Consider the following 13350-nt stretch of genomic DNA (forward strand, 5'->3'; position numbering starts at 1 on the left):
TTAAAATGGTTTGAGGTTTCTCCTGTCACCATGTTTGCATATATTCCCAGGGTCGAAATTTACAATTTGATTATGGTTCAAAGGTTGAAAATATCTGTAAATATCACTGTTTCTCCAATACTATCTGTCCCAAATATCAGGTTTTGCTCATTTGGTGTTCCTGTACCTCTATCATTTCAAGCAGCTATAGACTGATTTCAAGTTTAGGAAATCATGAACCTTTTTTTTTCTTTATTTTTATGAACTATTTGGAGCCAAAAGTCCATCCAATTTTCAAATGCAATTTAATTATTATTTTAACTTGCTTTTTGGTGGGGATAAGAGAGTGTACTCTTCTCCTCCAATGGTTAACACAAAAAGCATCAACAGAAGATAAAATGTTACCAAAACCGAATGAAATCTAGTCAAATGATGAAAAATCAGTCAACAGACATAAGGCCAACATGAGAAAGTTTCTTTGGAGAGAAATGTAAAGCTGACTGGGTTGGGTTTTTCTGGAGCTTTCTCTGGAGCCTAATGAAACAGTAACATACAGCAACTCAGGGAGAGGAAAAAAACAAAACAAACACTATAAGACACTTTTGAACAGGCTGGGCACTAAGGCTAACCAAAACAAACACTGTCCAGAGACAATGTAGTTGGATTCGGAGATTGGCAATATGGTGGAAGAGGCATAGGTTACGATTAAAAACTATGAGAGTGAGAAAAAGGAAACGTAAACCTAACCGCCACCAAGACATGGTATGGCTTTAATTCAGATCAAGACTATGGGACACTGACACCTGCACTGACAGATCAGAAGTCACAGCTCATATTTCTGTGTACTAATATATAAAATAACTTAATGTTATTTTAGATTTATATAACTATTACAGTAACAATAAATCTTGATATAAAATATGAAAGAACTTGGCCAATGAACTTTATCTCAGATAATTCCACATAGGTTCATCAAATCAACAGATCCAACAGTGAAGGTAATGATTTCTGGTTCTTAAATCTACTTATATTCCTAAAGGCACACAAAAAGACCCTCAGTCACTCCATGTTGTGCAACAATGTTCTGTATTCAGAGGTTAAACATTTCTCAGCTTAACTGGGCTAAGACTCTTGAAAATACTATGAGGTCGCATTGTTTGTGCTCTGGTTGTTTCAAATTGGATCCAAGCAGTTAATAGCCTCATAAAAAGGAGCATACCTTGGTCCTACAGACAGCATAGTGACGCTTGACTTTCTGAGGTGAAGAAGACTGCCTTTCAGACTATCCATATTAAGCTCAGGGGAAGGAAATGATCTTGTAGGCAAAAAGAGGAACATACGTCAATACTGAAAAACAAGAACCTTTTAAATTCAAGGAGAGAAATCAAGCGCTTTCCATCGTAATCCAGAGACATTTACCAAATGACAAGATTACAAGATGACCACTAGACGCTCTAAGCATGTACATCTCAGATACATCAGTAATGAACATTGTGTTCTGTAGGTCTTTTCCAATCACCAAATTTCACGAGAAGAATGCAAAACATTCACTTATGGAGGCACTTACTACAGACAATGGGTTCTCATGAGCAATGAAGACAGGAACACAACAGATTCGACATGCAAGGCTATCACAACATTTCACTAACATGGTTACACCAAATGACAAACCAACATCTTAGAAAGAGATGAAATAACACTACAAAAAAAAACAAAAAACCCTATAATGTCCTTCTCCGTAAGTCTGTAGTGTTATGGCATGAGTGGAATTCCAGATCAACCTCTGCACTTTTGCGCTTAGGCAATACATCACTAAACAAAATCAGCATCTGCAGCTTTATCAAAAGGCAAACAGAAAATAAACAGTCAACGTTTAATTTGATGGGGTACACATGAAACATTTTGGGGAAAAAATTCCAAATGCATCATTACTGGCACCAAGTCTCATACTTTAGTTGGTTTTTGAGGAATGAAACAATGTTTTGGTGCTCTTCTACAAATGTAATGAAGACTGAAAGTACCATCTTCTATTTAGTCAGAAATACTAAAATTGAACTGTAGTTATCATTGTAGGTTATATTACAGAGGATCACTTCCTCACTCTATTAGAAAACCTAGAGAAAGAGCAGAAATGCACAGGAAATCAACATCTAGTCATGTCAGTCATTAATTCCAAAGTTTCACTTTATAGGCAGGATAACTGTTTGTTTGGCTTTCATCAGTGTTTTCCAGTTCCCTCACAATGGCCAGAATAGCTAGACAACTTCTCCAGTGAGAAAACTACCACCGGTACAATAAAGTACCAACGTAATCAAGATGGATTTCACCATCCATAGACAGCGTAGTGCATTACTATAGAGAACAGCAGAGACAACACTAACCAGCACAGCACCTCTCACCCTAACCAAGAGGCAAGAGCATAGAGGGTCAAGCATTATGTTTCACTATCACTCCGAATTTTTCATCCATACACTCCTATCCTGACACTGACACCACCTGATTCTATCGGTCAACTAATCAAGCAGTCAGGAGGAGGATCTCCATTCATTGAATCTGGTGCCTCCCAAGTGTTGGGAAAGAGTAGAAAAAATAAAATAAAAAAAATTAAAACAAATTAAAACAAAACAGAGGTGCTGTCCTCCCTTGTTCTTCAGGACTTGTGTGATGGGGGGTGGGAGGGGTCAGGGGTTACAGGGGTGGTCATAAGGTGGTCTCCTGCAGCACGTGACCCAGGCGATGGGATGGTTGGGCGGCATTGCTTTCTTCTGTTGGTTTCTCGGAACTGTCCTCTTCTTTGGTATAGGCAATGCCATTACTCTCCTTCTGCGCCATCTGGTACGGTTGTCCGTCAAAAGCTTTGGACTACAGTGGAGACATGACGAGGCAAACAAACAAATTAACACATGCTCAAAGCCTTTTGGAAAAGTCTGGAATGATAAGAATATGTGAAACACATTGAGCGTACACCACACTGACTGTAAACTACAGGTAAGGCTACCTTGTCCTCCAGGGGGGTGACACAGCACAGCTTCTCCTTGTACTGTTCAGGCAGGAAGAAGAGCAGTTTCCCCAGGACAGGGTACACTGTGCCGGGGGTCAGGTCCTTCTCCTTCTGTGGGCCTGAGCAAGAGTAAAAACATACAGACAGTCCCTCCAGGATTAGGGATGATCAAAAGTCCATGTCTGCCAGTACGAACAACTAATGTACTAATCAGGCTGCGTGTGTGTGTCTTAAAGCAGAGTGCGATTCATGTGCATCTTAATGAATATTAACGGAGGAAAAAGGAATGATGAATCTTTTCAATTGTTTTCAGAAAAACTTTGGAAGGACAGTTACATGATTGAGGTATGTATGTGGGTATTTATTACCTCCACTTTCACAGAGTAATATGTCTATTTTGAAAGATAAAAATACAAATCTCCACAATATCAAAACTAGCCATTGTCAAGTTGACTAGCTTGCAAATTTTTTAATCAACATTCATACCTTGATAGCTATACCTCACCCTAACCTTACATCATGTGTGTGCCAATTCAGTCCTGGAGGGCCGAAGTTTTACTGGCTTTCACATCAATTTCTGATTGTGGAAACATGTGTTCCCAGGGTAAAAACAAGCCTTTAATTAAGAGATGCCAACGCAAACTGCAGGACTTTGTTCTCCCAGAAGTGGATTTGGGAAACCTTGCTTTACAATCAAATTAAGCACATTTCTCCAAAGTGTCTCCATAGAAATACAAAAAAAGGGATGAAAGATTCAAAATTCAAAGAACCACACTATAAATCTTTTGCAGATAAAGGACAGTTTAACTGCTGATTTTCACACTTAGCCCTCCAATGATTAATTCATGTCTACCTTGAAAATTTGTGGTCATTCACCAAATCAGTGACGCTGGTTGAAATGAACAAAATCCGGGACACTGAATTTTGCGGGCGAGAGCAAAAAATTCTTGGACTAGAGCTACTCTTTTTGTTGTTGTTGCTGTCTTAGTGTAGATCTAAAAAAGATAGTATGACACTCCAGTGGTCTGAAAGGCAGTCAGACTCAGAACTTGTGTTTGCATGACTTAGAATGCGTGTTACAGAAAAGGCTGGGTTTGCATTGTGTTTTGTAAGTTTTTTTTTTGTTTTGTTTTTTTTTTTTTTTTTTGAATTTTGAATCTTTCATCCCTTTTTTTGTATTTCTGTGGAGACACTTTGGAGAAATGTGCTTAATTTGATTGTGTTTTGTAAGTTACCTGGAGACAGAACCTGCCTTACCTGTGAGGAGACTGACTATCAGACCAACTACTACAACAGTAGTAGAATTATGGGCACTGTACCACATGTATGACAATGAATACAGAGCCTGCAGTCCCGTGGGCCTGTTTAATATGAGAGAGAGAGAGAGAGAGAGAGAGAGAGAGAATGGTTAGTGACACAGTATTTTCACAACTAGTGTATACAACTCCATATTAACACTAAAAATCATTTCCATTCTAAATATGAATATTTTTTCATTGAAAGTTATCTTTTCAGCTGGTACTGAGAAGATCTTCTTCCTGCAATTTTTTACAAATAATTTATTGCTGCTGCTTTGAAGCTGTAAAACGAAGCTTACTAGCTGTAGTTTACTCATGATTAAGTAGAAGTTAACCTGGGTTTGGTGGTGATGGAATTTATGACAGTTGTCATGGCAATGGTTGTCATGTTTCCCATGTCAGGCAGAGCAGTGGCATTCAGCACTGGAGGGGGGGGTGCAGCAGACATGCGCATAACTATACTTCCGATGCCAATCCAGAACGCCATGATCAGGCCAGCGATCAGCCCTACAATTGCACCCTGGAAAATACACACGACCCTGGATTCAGCCCTTAACAATCCCCATGGAAACACACAGCCCAAATCACTCTCCCTGCCGCTCATCACATCTTAATGAAACAAGGATCTGGTATAAAGCATTTTCACTATTTCTCATTTAGCTTAAGGCATACTGAATCCATATTTAACTATGGATCGTTAAAATCAAGGCCAACTGCCATTTTTTTGTCTGAATAGTGAAAAATGCTATGAAATGCATGTGAAATCGAACAAAATATCAAACTTCACAGGTAACCAGCCTTCAAGTTATGGACAATCACCAAACATGGCATAATTCTTTGGAATCACATAGCGAATATGTGTTGCCAGTTTGGTGACAACTGCCCTGTGTGCTCATGAAATAGAGATATTTTGATTATAAGCAGCCACAGTCACAACACACAATTGACCTGTGCTGAAAATACAATATTAAAAAACTTCAAAATTCTTTTGAATAGTCATTAGGTTTGGGACTCTTGACATTCTTTAGAGCCAAGACTAGTATGCGTATCTAAAAAAAAAAAAAAAAGTGTCATAAGATAAAAATGTTTGGTATTAGTTCTTGGGCGAAGCTGTTCATTTCTAAAAGGGGAAGTTACCAACACAAACTACATAACAGTACATTCAATACAGCCAGAAATATACTTGCCATGCTACAGCGCCCCCTAATGGACACCTCATCCCCCATTTTGCTACTCTATGGGCAGGCATGTCAAATAAAAGCTGAAAGCTGAATGTGCATAGCCTTTAGAATATTTCTAACTGATGCAAATATTTTTGGAACTTCTGGCTGACTTAAAAGCTTTAACTTTACCATTTGAACCACTCAGGCAACCATTAACTATTTCCCTTTTTTAATGCCACCCCCTGGAGAAAAGTGTACCAAATTTTGCATGAATTTTGGAGCTAAACTTTTGACTTCCTGATTGGACGACTAAAAACAGAAACAACAAAGACAACAGGGTGCCAGGAGTTTCATTCTTTGGACCCGTAACAATCTTACTATGGAGTTTGCCCAGGGGAAAAACATCCCAAGACAGAAGAGCCCCAGCAGTGGACCCCCCACCATCCCAAAGATACTGAGGGCTGCCTGTGGAGAACAAAGGGACATAGGGATGAATGAAACAAGACAAAGCTGACTCATACTCCTCAGGTTTGACATTTTTACAGAAGTAATAAAACTGAGCAAAGCCATTGTTTAGAATGGGATTTGCATTCTGGGTCTGGAAAAAATTTGTAAAGGAATATATGTGTGTGTGTGTGTGTGTGTGTGTGTATGTATATATATATACATACACACACACACACAGTATATATCTATTTATATAAGCACTTTGATAAGAAATCCTGGCTGAATACAGGAGCCATTCTTTACCTGTAGAACGGATCCCATTAGAGAGGCAATGTAGGCCATAGCTAAACACACAAGACCATATCCTAGAGCTGCAGAAAAACAAGAGGTAAACACACATTTTAGTCATATAATTATGTCCAAACTGCTTGTCAAGGATCAAGATTCTCCATATCCTCATGTTTAACATTATGCTCTGAAATATGTTCATTCTGATGTATTTTCCACCCCTGATGCCGTGAGAACAGCATGTCATACGGTAACATTACCTGTTGTGTGGAAGGTACCGGAGTGACAGGGCTTACCGAGGCCTTTTGACAGCCATGTGGCTCGAGTTTCAGTCATTGCAGGAACATGAGGCTTGATCAGGTCCTCCATGGTAACCGTTGCCAGGGAGTTGAAGGCAGACGATATCGTACTGCAAATAAGCAGGTGAACAAACCATAAGGAACTGAAAACTACAGCAAAAATGCAATGTCATAATGGTTTCTTGAATCAATAGAACCAATCCTGTTGTGTTTCAGTTTTAGTGCTCTATGTTACCTGAGCGCTCCACTGAACAAACAGGCCACAAACAGTCCAGGGAGTCCGGGCAGGTCTCTCAGCACATCCATCACAAAGTACAGCACCATCTATTGACACAGAAAATGTCTCTCAACCACAGATCAGCCAGACACCAACAGGCAGCTCAGTTTTAGATGTAGCTCAATGCTACTATGGCCTACATCCTGTAGACTGCCTGAATAAGGTGCTATGTGAGGTGGGGTTGTGACACAGACCTGGTCGTTGGTCTTGACGTAGCCTTTGTCAAGGGGGCTGTCCTCCCCATAGCGAGCGTACATGACCAGTCCCATTAGACAGCTCATTGTGAGAACAATCTGTTGGGTGGGAAACACTGCGTAGCAGGACCTAGACAATGCAAACACACACACACACACACACACACAAATGAATGCCTGAGAGCACATCACTGTGCTCCGTTCAGCAGAAGAGCAGAATTATCCACTCAATATGCACTATGACTGCATTTTATTCTACAGTGGTTCTTTTTAAGAGGACAAAGTAAAGACAGGACCACTGGAATGGTCCTGTCTTTACCACCTAAACAACAACAACTGCTAACAGGGCAGAAGGCATCTTCAGAAAAACCACTGACTTTTGAACAAATTTTTACTGAACTGTTGTACATTTACCAAATCAGAAGTTTAGAGCATCGTCAGTTTCCATGACCATACTGATGATCTAGTTATCCATTTGAAAATGTTATTTAACCACAGTGAACTAAACCAAACTAAAATACATTAGTTCTTCAGAGATCTCCAGCAGCCATGCTTACATAATGGCTTCCCTCTCAGTCCGGGAGCTGAGGTACCTCTGGACCTGAGCCTGGTTCACTCCATACAGAGCCAACATGAGAAAGACACCACCCACGGCCAGAGTCCAGAACGTGTGTCTCTCCAGGGGGTCAGGGTTTAGACTGCCGAAAACACAGAGGACCAGAGTCACACAACAGGCAGAATCATAAGACAATCACAAAGGGATGGAGCAGAGTATGGTGTTTCACAAGGGGATAACACACTGTCACTTTACTGCGTTACAATGTAATATCAAAATCTACAGTGAAGAAAGGGTAGTGCAATATGTAGGTATCCTTTCTAGATTAGTGTACCAGCAACTGTTAAAAGACGATTGGTTTGATTAGTTGGTCCCAGAGCAGTGAACACTCTGGAGATGGTCAATATCAGGACTGCTCTTTTCTGGCTTTAAAATCATGGTATCTTGCTGTTTTTTCTTTGTTTTTTTGTTTGTTTGTTTTTGTTTTTACTATCTGCTGTTCCTGATTGGATGAAGGGTTCACATACCTGTTTCCATGTGATATGAACACATTAAGAACAGCATGTGATGACCAAATTTGAGCAGCCAGAGTAAATATATCTTAGTTTTGGGAAAGACAGGGGTATTGACTCACTCCAAGCCTGCGATGCGACTGCCATTCTCAGCTTTCCTCCACACCTCAGCGATGCCCCCTGCCTGCTGAGTGCCCACTACTATCACTGCCAGCTGCCCAGCGAACATCACCACCGTTTGGAAAACATCCGTCCAGATCACTGCCTTCAGCCCGCCCTGGCACAGGTGGAACAGGTCAGCAGGTCATTCCGTCAGGTCAACAGGTCAACTCTCTTGGTTCCAGTCAGTTCAGATGATTTAGATTTCTAAGTGTGTGCACTACCAGAAGTCATCACTGGTGAATTGAGGGGTCGTTGTGAAGTCGTTATGAGGCCTTACCAATGCTGTGTACAATGTGCACACCAGTCCCATGGCCAACACTGCACCCCACAGGTCAAATCCAGTAACTGCAAAGAAAACCGAACAAACAAAGAAAAAAAATCCCCAAACATTCACAAGGTTACAAAAGGTAACATTTACATTGCATGTCTCTTTGTTACATATTGACCTAACTGGTGACCTGTAGGTTGTCTCTGTGAATATTCTCAGTCTCATTTACCTGCATTGAGAGCCAGGGCAGGAGCATACAACACTACTCCCATATAGATAACCTGCAGAAACACCAACAGCAGCCAATCACTTCAGAACAACAAGTACATTTCATCTGGAAACGGATAGTTATGAAATAATACACAGCCATATAACAGTAACACAATAACACACACACAATAACACATAGCTGTGCAACATCAACTTTTATTTTGTGTTCCTGTTTTTTTTTTTTTTCTTCTGTTTTGACCCAGACTGAAGTAAACAATCACCCATAATCTCCCCGCTGCTTGGCAGTCTCCTGAGTCACAGTGAATGAGTCTGTCAGACAATTCCTCTGTCATGTGTGAAGACAATAACTTATTTTTCACACATCACAAACTGCAGATTACAGTCATGTGGTGAAACATGCACTTGACTCTACTTGTAAGCATATAAGTTCATGACCACTGCTAGGTCACAATGGGGGGGTGCCCCATGGATGACACACCCGCCAAATCAGCACATTGGATTTATACTGCTGTGAACTCTGGGTTTCAGTCAGAAAGTGTATCTCGGTGCCCTTAGCTGGGCACACCACTCGGGAGCCCAAGAAACATCAACATGTGTAGAGAGAGAGGGATCACATTACTGAGAAACATTTGTGTTTTATTCATGTCTAAGCGGGAATCCTTGCGTAATGTTATTTCTTAAACACATAGGAAATACTGATCTATCTCCTCAGGAGGTACACAGATACCCTGGAAACACAACCTCTGCTGTTCTAATGTTTCAAAAGCAATCTCAGATCAAACACTGATACATAGTCAACATATTTCATCTGTGGTTTGTGTCTTTCATGAAGAAAGTGCTGATGTCACAGGTCACGCTGAGAGAGAGAGAGAGAGAGAGAGAGAGAGAGAGAGAGAGAGAGAGAGAGAGAGGATTTACTGACCATCTGAAAAATAAAGGTGATGGTTCCACAGATGCGAACGCTTTTACTGAAGCGGAGCTCCAGGTACTGTTGAGAGACAGAGGAACAGTGAAGAATGACAACTGAGTGGGTACTGATTTTACTGTTACTGTTAAAATTACCATCATTCTTTTCGTGTGGATACTCATATTACCACATTGTATAAGAGTTGAATGAGTGCTTTGGGCTGTTAGCAGCTGATAACCATGCACTACCATGTCCCCTGAAAGTTTGAGAAGTAAGCTGAAGTACATCTGCTGGATTCAGAACTGAAGTCTAAAACATTGAAAAGTGTATTTCATGTATGAACTTGCTTGTGTGTACTGTCAGTCATAAACAACCATGAAATAATCCATTCAGACCTACTGAGACAAACACACACATACATTCTGTCCTCTCCCCTCTTCACACTGGTGAGTCTGAGAAACACACACACACACACACACACCAGTAGTGAGCACACACAACCACTAGGTGTAGCAGCAGTGGGCAGCACATCTATTCCCGGGAGGCAGTTGGGGGCTAAGTGCCTTGCCCAAAGACACTTCAGTGGTGGATATTTTCTTGCCGGTCCTAGAAATCAAACTGACAACCTTTCGGTCACAACCGCACTTCTCTAACCCTTAGGCCCCAAGTACCAGTGAGTCTGAGACAAACACACATAACACATACATATTCTATTCTCTCCTCTCTTCACTCTGTCCATTCCACCCGATGGGCACCAGTGTGTCTAAGACAAAGACTCTCCTCTCTTCACCCCGTCCACTAGGGCTGCATGATTTGGGGAAAATATCTAATTGCGATATTTTTGAGAGATATTGCGATTGTAATATAATTTTTTTAAGTCAAGCTTCAGTTCAATATTCACTGTGTAATAGATTTAAAACATGTAATGGAGCATTACCACATGAGATACCAAAATCAAAATATTAACTGCTCTATATTCTAATGAAAGGATGAGACCTTAAAGATATAAATTGCTTCCAACCAGGGTTTCCATGACCATAAAAAACCATAGAAAACGTGGCTATAACGAAGGCTATCCCTAAGTCGTCTGGAGGAAGAGAGAGTGACGTGGCCTATGCGCATTGCAAGCTGCAAAGACACATTGGGCACGTTTGATTTCAAGTCAGCAGCAGAGGACTTTGTCGCAATAAAAAAAAAGCATAAAATAAAATATTACCTAGTAGCCTATAGGCTATATTAGGCCTAGTCTTTTTAAAAAACCAAAACAAACAACCAAAAAGATAGATGACTGGTTTGATTAGTTAACGGTTAAATAGACTGTTGTTGAAATGTGACCAGTAAGTTTCAAATTTGTCTGTTGAAATATTCTTTCTGGACACCGGACTGGCAAGAAAAAATCAAACCCTGCTTCTAAGATTTATACCATTTTTTAATTGGCATAGAACAATCAAACATACAACAATTATCACAAACGCTGTGACTGTATTAAGTTAAATAAATAAAGTAGTAGTAGTAATATATTAATAATAATAATAATAATAATAATAATAATAATAATTATTAAATTGCCCAGCGTTGCTTCTGGCTCAGTGGAGGCCTTTTTTCCACACCACAAATGGAAAGTTTTCCTTGGGTCTCACGTGTTTGTTGCTGTTTGGCGTATATGCAGTCGCATTGCATCACTTCTGATTGGTGAGCATGGCTGTCACACAAGGACAGTCATACATTTGTAAAACTATTGTCAGGACAGTTTAAATTCTGGGTCAGTCACGCTGCATAATGTATATTTGCTAATCGCATTGTCTCAAATCGCGATTTTGATTTGAAATCAATTAATCATTCAGCCCTGCTGTCCACTCTACCTGAAAGGCACTGGTGAGTCTGACACAAATACACCCACAGACACACACACAGACACACTCTCCTCTATTCACTCTGTCCACTCTACCTGATAAGCACTGGTGAGTCTGAGACGGTAGAACACAGGGATGAAGATGTGGGCTGGGATAAGCAGGCCCAGGAAATAGGAGCAGCCCAGGAACCAGTACTGCGTGCCGTGTGCGTAGATCTCTGAGGGAGCACCCAGGATGGCCACGGCCGACTGGAAGGTGGCCAACAGGGACAAGGAGACAGGGAGGCAGCTCATGCTTCGGTCCGCCAGCAGGAACTCCTGCGTGGTTCTTTGGCGCCCCCCGGAGAACGCGTAAAACAGCCCGATCCCAGCAGAGGCCACCAGGAGCACAGCGAAGATGACGTAGTCCACCGTACCAAAGTGCATCTGGACCATTTCCCCCATGATTCTGGGTAGTGTGTGTGAAGGAGGTAGCACCAAAGGATGACACAGCACAAAGTTCAAATCAGGGATGGGTCAGAAAGGGCCACACAGTCAGTCTGGCCGTAGGCTCTCTGCAGTATGCTGGATAAAAGAATAGAGCCCTGTTCACTTAATCAGGTAAGATATCAGAGATCGCAAAGAGGAAAGTGAACAATAAACAGTCACTGCTCACCATAGTTAACTTTCACAGACTAACACAAGAAAATCATGAGCAGCATTTTTTTCTTCTCAAAAATGAGACCCAAGTGGAAAGATTATATATATATATATACACACACATACACACACACACACACACACACACAGTATATCACCTTCTTTAAACATGTAACACATAACAACTAAGAGTGCAGATAGATCAATTTCATACAGATCAATTTGTGGACTTTGCCAGTGCACTCATGGAATTTTGGTTCATGCCATGCTCTGTAATAGAGCCTGACTGATATATCGGCCGATATGAGCTACTTGCTGTTAAATTGGTATCGGCGTTCATAATGGCCGATAAATGACAATTAAAAAAGAAACAGAATATGCGTTTCTCAATATGCGTTCTTCTCTGTGCTTGCATTCGCGTGGACTTGTGAAACGTCATCAGTCACGGCCGAAATACTGTTCCATTTCAAAGTTCACATCTATCCAAGAACAGATCAAATACCCGGATGTGTTCTTGATTCATGGGTTTTATCAAGGATGCATCAGAAGATGACTTGTGGAGTCAAGTTTCCCAGAATTCATTTCACCCAAATTTCCCAAAAATAACCGCAATGGCGCCAGGCAAGCTACCACATCACATAACTATAAGTTTCGTATTCTGACTGTTGTTCTGTCACCAAATGTTGTTACGATTTTTCAGGCGAGAAATTAATATATATGAGAATGCGAATATGGGTCGGTAGCACCTCCTTGAAAGTCCTAAACGTTTGGAGATGTAACATCTATTAACCAACCGAGCTAGCTAGCTAGCTCCAGAGCCTGTAGTCAGCAAGAACGCTGCTGTTTCAAATGCAGTTTGAGCGTACTGCATCATCCTGCGTCATCGAGAGTCCAGACTCCCGACTTGAACTTGCGAGTCCGAACTCCAAATAACGGGAGTACTTACTTGGCGTACTTCGTATTGAGAAACGGTTAGAGAGACGGAAGATAATGAGTGTTGTCGTTGCGAAGTTTGTCCTTTAGGGAGCACACTACAACTCCATTATTGGCCACATACGTGCGAAAACAACAAATGACAAAAATTAATTGACTCAAGCAGAGTAGCCCACGACGGAGATCATCTGTGTTCATGGTAAGTTGATAAGTGCCGCGTGAAACACATTACTCAAATAATAATAAACATCCCCCATCACTTATCCCCTTAGCCCAAATTGATGACATTCATGTCTGTATTTGCTGCAGTAATGTGAAAGCCCGTACTATCAGTCAAACATCAA

The 13350-nt window shown here is 41.0% G+C and overlaps 1 protein-coding gene across 1 annotated transcript; it reads right to left on the minus strand.

Annotated features, from left to right (window-relative positions):
* Positions 1-2669: 2669 nt before the first annotated feature.
* slc5a6a (solute carrier family 5 member 6a) lies at positions 2670-11992 on the minus strand. Its single transcript, XM_030771145.1, has 15 exons — positions 11531-11992; positions 9598-9663; positions 8674-8725; positions 8454-8521; positions 8137-8291; positions 7504-7644; positions 6947-7076; positions 6711-6799; positions 6473-6585; positions 6192-6259; positions 5820-5906; positions 4614-4798; positions 4238-4341; positions 2978-3099; positions 2670-2841 (listed from the first exon to the last, which is right to left on the minus strand). Exons 1-15 carry the CDS (start codon positions 11876-11878, stop codon positions 2680-2682), a joined length of 1890 nt encoding a protein of 629 aa, XP_030627005.1. The 5' UTR covers positions 11879-11992; the 3' UTR covers positions 2670-2679.
* Between the last annotated feature and the right edge of the window lie 1358 nt (positions 11993-13350).

Source organism: Chanos chanos, chromosome 4 (genome assembly GCF_902362185.1).
Source record: "Chanos chanos chromosome 4, fChaCha1.1, whole genome shotgun sequence".
In the NCBI taxonomy this organism is placed as follows: Eukaryota; Metazoa; Chordata; class Actinopteri; order Gonorynchiformes; family Chanidae; genus Chanos; species Chanos chanos.